At 39.5% G+C, this 8,850-nt stretch overlaps 1 protein-coding gene across 1 annotated transcript; it reads right to left on the reverse strand.

Moving 5' to 3' along the window:
• Positions 1-2,629: 2,629 nt before the first annotated feature.
• On the reverse strand, positions 2,630-6,786 carry LOC111973993 (nuclear receptor subfamily 5 group A member 2-like). The gene is made up of 4 exons (XM_024001483.1): positions 6,613-6,786; positions 4,469-4,593; positions 4,225-4,366; positions 2,630-3,318 (listed from the first exon to the last, which is right to left on the reverse strand). The coding sequence occupies exons 1-4, from the start codon at positions 6,632-6,634 to the stop codon at positions 2,630-2,632; spliced, it is 978 nt and encodes a 325-aa protein (XP_023857251.1). The 5' UTR covers positions 6,635-6,786.
• Between the last annotated feature and the right edge of the window lie 2,064 nt (positions 6,787-8,850).

An 8,850-nucleotide genomic window follows, 5' to 3' on the forward strand; every position in this document is an offset into this window, starting at 1 on the left:
AACGTTCAGTCAAGGGACATTCAGTCTTGTCCCCCCTGGCTGGCAGAAACAGAGAAGCATAAACCTGCCTCACTCAGTGCCATTCCATAACTGTCAGAATTTGGCTTTGAGACCAATACAGATGTTTTGGAGATCAGACGGACAGGTCTAAAACCATCGAACAATAAATATATATCTTTCTTTTCATCAACATTTAGTAAAGGGCTGCTACAATGCACCAACCCTGCATGCACGTAATGATGTTTGATCATATGCTACAGGTATGTCAATGTCAGATACTGTATGTAAAAACTCAAGTAACGGGCAGCTTCTGACACAAACATACTGGCAATGCCCAAGGTAAATTTAGCAGATGATAGCTCAATTTTCCCTTTGCAGATATGAACAATGAGAGACAAAATACTGGGCCGTGGAGAGAGAGCTGACATTCCCCTGTTATCGTCTGGATGGAATGTAATTACTCAGAGAGATAGCTCTTTCTGCAGTAGGCTCTCTCTCTCTCCTGGCAAACATCCACCGCTTTGTGCTCGCCTCGCACTGTTCACGTCTACAACCTCACAATTGGTTGCAATTTAGCCAGGATACATCAGAGGTACGTAACATGACTGAAATCCATGCAGTTCAAATGTTACTGTTGGCTTTGCACGATCAACATGATGGAGGCAACACTAAAGTGGCTCTCCAATTTTTCATAATCATAATCCCATAGCTAGACTAGATTAAACACGATTACATCAAATCAAATATGCTGGCCATTTTCTCATATTGTATTTAAAACAAAACCCCATCACTGTCATTTATGCTATTTTTCAGACTGTTGTTTATCCAGGGGCAGAATCCTCCTCCCCAGTCAGGTCTAACTTCATAGTACTGATGATGCTGCTGTAACTACTACTGGCCACTGATCACTGCATCAGAACATTGGTCCTCAGAGGCATATAGGCCTACCGACTATAAAATAACCCAGTTAAAAGAGTAAAGTAAAGTGAAGAATGGGACCACTGTGTGTGTCCCCATGACACAGTCTTTACATAGATACTATGTTCCTATCTCACCACACAATGGACTCACTGTCTCACCGATAAGGCTAACAAATAACAATAATGGGACAAAAAGTTGCTTCTAAATACACGTCAATTCAGATGGGTGCTAAATATTTTTGGAATAATACATGGCAAAGAGCAAACAATCTATTAGTAAGTTCCCGTCGCAAGCCATTCTCTGATGCCAGCATCAATAAAATGAATAGCACAGTGAGCATTGAGCAATATCACACTGGTCAGCCTTCATCAACACCAGCATGCATTGTCTCCTTTAGGCCACTTATCTGTAACATGCCCAGAGGCCTATACTACGAATCAGGTTTGAGGAGTTATGGAGGTAACGTTGGTCAACCCTGAGTTCATCTCGGGATAACCGGTACCACGAAAGTGGCTAACCTTTTAACCAGGTCAATTTCTATGGCAACGAATCCTCAGAACTAACCCGCAGGTTACCTCAGAGCTTACTCCATTTATCATGAATAAAGTGGCTGAGCCGCGAGTTGAGGACCAATGAAATCTGATTCCCTCCCTTTCGCAAAGATTGCGTCATCATCCCCTTCATATTTTTTGTTTTACAATGTTCATTTTAAAATACCTATCACATTACACATTTAGTAATGACAGAACGCATTTCAAACATCACGCACTGTAAAACTTTTGTAGTTATGACTTAATACAATTATTTTATAGATGGGAGTGGGAAAAATGTTGCTTGTGCACACCAAAGCCGGTATTAATGATAAGTAATAAAATAAAGACTGCACTTCTAAAAGCCTATTTCACACCATAGCCTGCTGAATTTGCTACATAAATTGTGTTTCATTTTGATTTCTACACAAATTCAAATGTGGCACTGACTCGCCCATGGATTGATGCTACAGCATTGTCTCCATGAAGAGTTCGGCATTCGACTAGCCACGTGGCAGATGAGCAATATCCACCGTAGTAGTATACAGATGAAGCCTTAGATGGAATGTGAAGCTAACTGAAGCTGGCTAGCTTTAGAAAACCCTGAGTAGATCTAGCTTCCTTCGTAGTTTACCCCTCTGGTCAGTCACCACAGTGTCAAACAACAGTATTGATTTCACTCTCCTCTTGGGGCCGGAAGTAACATTTGACTGGAGCCATAACTCATGCTGTACAGTATGGCACAACTCAATTACACCCTTCAGTTGACAAAGAGACTCAATGTATAAGGCCTATCTGACATGGACAGTGATGCATCCCAAATCATTACCCAGAGGGAGATACACTGGGTTATGATGTCCCCTCTTTAACTGCTGCTCTATTTGAGTGCCTCCACCAGAAACAAGGAGGGACAGAAACAATGATAACTGTCTGTCATAGTAAATCTAACATTTTTACACAGGCCTTTGTTCTTTACTGCCATAATGTGTGTGTGGGTGCAGGGTTTCAGAAAGAGGATCAAGAAACATTAAGATATCAAAGCTAAAAATGTTTATCTTCAATATTCTTGATATCACTTATGAATGAAGTGGAATAATAAGATCATTACAATGATAAGATATGATACTGTGATCATTATTCTAAGAATCATTTCTAAATGTGCATGTCTCTGCTATCATTCATGTGTGGACAGGGTCTGGGAAGCTTACCTTGAGCTCCTTGAAGAAGATGCAGCTCCTGGCCCACTCCACTATGGAGAACAGAGTCTGGTCAGCCATGCGACACATTAGGCTGAAGGTACTGAGCCTGTCCTGCCGGCCCCGGCCACTCTGCTCCTGCTGCAGGAAGGTCATGATCTTACCCTGCACCTGCATCTCGTCTGGGTCGCAGCGCAGCAGCTCTAGCACCAGTGGGGAGAGGGTGGGAGGCTGTGGGGAGCCTCCGGAGGGGTACACATCCGGAAAGGGGTACCCCACCAGAGACTCTGGGGAGCTTGTGTGGTGGTCAGAGTACTCAGACTTGATGGCCCTGCTGGGGAATGCTGTGCACTGGTACTGGGTAGGCAGGGGTCCATGGGGCTGCATGGCCACCCCCAGGGAGGAGGGTCCGTAGAGGCTGGACTCATAGTCTGTGGGGGTGATGGAGGCTGGGATGGAGGGCATGAGTCCTTTGGGGAGGGATGGGAGGCTGTGCAGGGTGCCAGTGAAGCCATAGTTAGTCTGTACAGGGGAGAGCTGTGGAGGAGCAGACTCCAGCTTGAAGCCCGTGGAACGTATCAAAGCCTTCTTCTGCTGCTTCATGGCTCTGTCCCGCTTGTACATGGGCCCAAACTTATTCCTGCCCCCACGCATGCGGTCTGCACGCACAGCTGTCGCAGAAAGAGACAAGGAGTGGAATGCTAAATGACTTAAATGTAAAATGTAAATGAAACAGAACTATGTCAACAACAGTGGCTCTTTATATGGAAATTGTTACTATGCTACTATAGCCGGAAGGATATCATGGTAAAATGATCCTCATGAAAAAGTATTATTTATTCTAATTTTATTATTTAAATATTTATCATTGCAAATACAGCCATAACAAGTGCACGGGAAAATAGCCTAATTTAGTCAGGAATATGTGTTTGGCAGTTTCCTGAACCAATTTTTGGGAAAGCAATGTAAAACAACCACAGGGTATCATACTACTTCATTCTATTACACAATTCTCTTTTTGACATTTTACGATACACAACATATGCTAATGCCTTTGCAGTTACACAATGGTACCGCGTTGATGTAAATATTAAGTCTCCGTTTAAAACCACAGCGAGAAGCCCAGAGTTGTATTAGCAAATCAAGAATGTGTCATTCCTCCGCGGAAACAGGTGCTTCATTTTCGCATCACAGCCTGGGTGGGAATCACTGGTGTGCTCCGCGCTCTGGCCACATCATGTTTTTGCGTCCCATAAAACCACGGACGCTAAACTTCTCTACTCTGTATATTGTCTGTCCCTAATTCAAAACAAACCTACCACTACAACCTTTGCGAAAATATTTAACAATTCAGAAACAACTGATACGAAGACATTAGGCTATAGCATCCCTTGAGGCCTACATATGTTGGACATATTTCGGGCATATAGCAAATTATAACAAATGCATATAGATACAATCATATTCAAATGAAAAAATATGCCAAAACATTAAAGGCTTATTTTTTTCTGGACAATAAGGTTGAAATCCACTCAATGATAATGTCAAATGAAGGGGTGAGATGAAGAGAACCATACCTTCTAATCTCATGCCAACGTCGAGGCATTTCTGGAATCGGCAGCAGGGACATCTCTTCCGCTGTGTTTTGTCTATTTTACACTCCTGGTTTTCTGCACAAGTATACCTCTTCTTGTTTTGTACTGTCCTCTTGAAGAAGCCCTGGAGAAAAGATCTATCCTACATTAGGTTGACGAGCCACAATACCCACAAACACAAGAAAAAAAGGAAATTGAAAAAAGGAATAATTCCAAATGAAAATACCTTACAACTTTCACAAGTAAGGAGTCCATAGTGGTATCCTGAGACCTTATCTCCACAAACAGGACACAATTCTTCCAAATCTTCATCATAGGTGTAGTCCATTACGCCTACCATCAATGGAACGCCTGGGTCGCAAATAAAAGCAAGGGTCAAGAAAAACGGATGAAGCAGGGATGTAACGAATAAATGAATTCAAATAATGTACAGTTTCTTAATCAAATGCATTTACGGCCCTTGACAAATTTGAAAATGCAGGACGAAATTTTAGGATTCTGTGCAGCTGTGAAATAATATCTGCTTTAAATCAAACTTCCAAAAGGCTTAAAACCTAAATATATATAGTTTCGCTAATAATAATCTTAATGTGGGTTAATTTATATATTGCGAAAAATGCAAAAGTAAATGTATTTCCACAAAAAATATGATAGATTGATGGTCCGGTGATATTAGTGTTTTTCAGAGAGCTGATTGACAATAGTTTCAGTCTATTTCACAAAAATAAGACCGACGATTCCATAATGCATGGAAGCAAACATAAAAACATTGATATTCACGATTTATTCAAATCCAATGTAAAACCTTTTTTAAAAACCTTTTATGATAAGACAGGCAAATGTTTAAACGGATTCGACCAAATATAACGTGTATGGTTGATTACCTTTATCGCCCCCTTCTTCCAAGTGGTTATTCCTATTAATCAAGAAATGCCTCAGACTAGGATAGAATAACGCGTTTTATAATCCACACCTACAACACGGTCCACGCGCGCTTCGACACGAGCACATGTCCTTTACTCAGGGCTCTCTCACCTTCTACTGGGAGGTTGGCCAATGAGCGGTGGATGCGATCACCTATCTTGAGAAAACAACCTATGTGTGGTACAGGACACCCTTTCTTGCAACATAATAAACGGAGATGTACCATTTTAAGGAGAATGCCTTTAACCAAATCAGTGTCAAATAGGAACGGAGGATGATCGAAAGTGATAATAGCCTATCCATTATTATGATTATTAATACTGTTAGGATTATTATTATTATTGTTATTGTCGTGATTATTATTATTACTGCTTTTATAGCATAGTTATTAGGCTATAACGATTGTTATTACATTTTTGTTATTATTCATGTTGTTTGTTGTTATCGATATTATTGTTATCATAATCATCAGTCGTTTTTTTTCGTAATTAAGATCCAGAGTTAGTTTTAATTCTGGGACTAAGTTATGACTTTATACCATATGAATGTGAACAGCAATAATTTAAACAAAAATACCTTAGTAGACCTATAGCTTACGCATCAACGGTCCTTTGGCGTATTATTTCACATTTCAGTCCTTACTCTTTTTATAATAATTTTTCATGAATCAATAGACTCGATCTATAATAGGAAACGCAGACCCAATGCATGAGTTAATTATATTCCAAGGCCGTTTAAACAATAGCCTACATTTCGACAAGGGGTGTTAGGCTAACTAGCTTTTATAATTATTTTTGACAAAATAGGAAGATAATATCCAATAAGGAGGCTTAATTGTTTTGTTTTTCTATAGGCTATTTTGTAGAATTCATTTCGATTCACTAATTCACATTGGACTATATTTGCTGTTTTGGCAATTACTTTAGATGCAAACGGCTTAAAAAAAATATATACATCTATTAGCCTAGGCTACTCTATACCTCAAGGTCAGACATCAAGGGAAAGCATTTCATTCTTACCATTTTGATTTCAAATGCAGAATAAAACTGTATTTTTTTCTTATTATTTCCTTTATTCTCCCCAAAAAAAGTTTGCAAGGAGAAATACGTTGGATCCTATTGAATAGCTATTCCTTGAATAGACTGCTGAATATGCCAGGTTAATATCATATTTGTCTTGCAATATGGTTAAAGGCTTCGACATAAACAAATTAAGTACAGACTGAATATCTTTTTAAATATTGATCTATCTGCTTACTAAATGATTTTAAATAGGCTATTCTATATGAACGTGCAACAACAAAATAAAGGCATATTACAAAATAAAAGATTGCATAAGCCTACAGTATCTGTGGGTTTACAGATAGCAAATAACTAAAAGTTCATGTAGGCATATCCGAAGCTTCAGACAATTCTACACATTCCGCTAGCGGATTTGTTCACTTACCTTGTGCCTTTTCTCCCAACATTGTATTACCTATGAGGCAGGCTAGACGTCGACGACAATAAAACCTATTATTAAAGAAGATGCTGCAAAACTTTGACCACTTTGTATGTCATATACAATCCGAATCTGCAAAACAAATTCGTAGCCTAATAAACAAATAATTTAGGATAATGGTAATCTCCACGAATAACTGCAGTCATTTCCAGCGTTCTCTTTGCTTTTCTTTCTTTATCAAATAGCAAAAAAGTTACTAAAGTTCTTATTGGCCATCGTCATGTGACGACCACGGAAACGATGATGCGCCCTTTTTCCCATCCAAGCATGCAGATAATAACTGAGATGCACATATATATGAGTAGACAGACACACAGTGTATCGTATGGGTCTGTTATGCCAAATGTATTAAAAAAAATATAGCAGATTTCAAACATTTATATTATTCATCACCGATAGGCCTGTTATGCTTTCAGTACTCATATTTTAAGACACAATGCATTTGGAAGAAATGTATGTAAAACAATCAGAAAACATTTACTTTTGATTTACATGTCATATATATTTCATGCATGGCATTTCAGACATTTTTCTGAGAGATTATTCCAGTATCAGTACCTAAGAGGTTGTACCTGCATGGTCCCTGCTGGAATGAGCTCTATGAGAAAAATGTCAGTTCAACTTCTGTTATCACAAGGACTCTCTATCCATAGTATATGTCTGTCCTTAAGCACTGTGTATGCTAGTTCAATAAACAAATGTAATTATTAATGGAAACTGGCATACTGTGGCTATGAGACGAGAAGTCTTCAGTTGTATAAAATGTGTATTCAATATACAGTACCAGTCAAACGTTTGGACACACCTACTCATTCAATGGTTTTTCTTTATTCTTACTATTTTCTACATTGTAGAATAATAGTGAAGACATCGGAACTATGAAATAACACATATGGAAACATGTAGTAACCAAAGAAGTGTTAAACAAATTAAAATATATTTTATATTTGAGATTCTTCAAAGTAGCCACCCTTTGCCTTGATGACAGCTTTGCACACTCTTGGCATTCTCTCAACCAGCTTCATGAGGTAGTCACCTGGAATGCATTTCAATTAACAGGTGTACCTTGTTAAAAGTTCATTTGTGGAATTTCTTTCCTTAATGTGTTTGAACCAATCGGTTGTGTTGTGACAAGGTAGGGGTGGCATACAGAAGATAGCCCTATTTGGTAAAAGACCAAGTCTATATTATGGCAAGAACAGCTCAAATAAGCAAAGCGAAACGACAGTCCATCATTACTTTAAGACATAAAGGTCAATCAATCCGGAAAAGTTTCTTCAAGTGCAGTCACAAAAACCATCAAGCACTATGACGAAACTGGTTCTCATGAGGACCGCCACAGGAAAAGAAGACCCAGAGTTACCTCTGCTGCAGAGGATAATAAGGGCACAGGGCGAGACCCAGATGCAGACACGGGAGGCAGATAGTTTGAGTCTGATATTTATTATAATCCAAGGGGCAGGCAAGAGAATGGTCGTGGACAGGCAAAAGATCATAACAAGGTCAGAGACCAGGAGGTACAGAGTGGCAGGCAGGCTCCAGGTCAGGGCAGGCAGTATGATCAGGCAGGTAGGTTCAGAGTCAAGGCAGGCAAGGGTCAAAACCGGGAGGACAAGCAAAAACTGAGAAAAAGCAGGAGCATGGAGTAATACGCTGGTTGACTTGACAAAACAAGACGAACTGGCACATACAGAGACAGACAGAAAACACAATACCCAGGGGATAATGGGGAAGATGGGTGACACCTGGAGGGGGTGGTTACTACATGATTCCATATGCATTATTTCAGAGTTTTGATGTCTTCACTATTATTCTACAATGTAGAAAATAGTAAAAGTAAAAAAAAAAAAACTTGAATGAGTAGGTGTGTCCAAACTTTAGACTGGTACTGTACTTCAGAAGTTTAATGGCCATAGGTCAATGCAATGTGCAACAGAGGTGTGGACTTGAGTCCCATGACTTGGACTCGAGTCAGACTCGAGTCACAAATATGATGACTTGCAACTCGACTTTGACTTTAACACCAATGACTCGTGACTTAACTTGGACTAGAGCCTTTTGACTCGAACTGACTTGATACCCTCCCAATCCCAAATATTAAAAAATATGCTATTAAAGAAAGTTTTGTGTCTGTGTGTGTGTCCTTGATAGTCGATTGCTATGGGGGGGGGGGGGTCTTTCTCA

The sequence above is a fragment of the Salvelinus sp. IW2-2015 genome, linkage group LG15 (assembly GCF_002910315.2).
Source record: "Salvelinus sp. IW2-2015 linkage group LG15, ASM291031v2, whole genome shotgun sequence".
Classification (NCBI taxonomy): Eukaryota; Metazoa; Chordata; class Actinopteri; order Salmoniformes; family Salmonidae; genus Salvelinus; species Salvelinus sp. IW2-2015.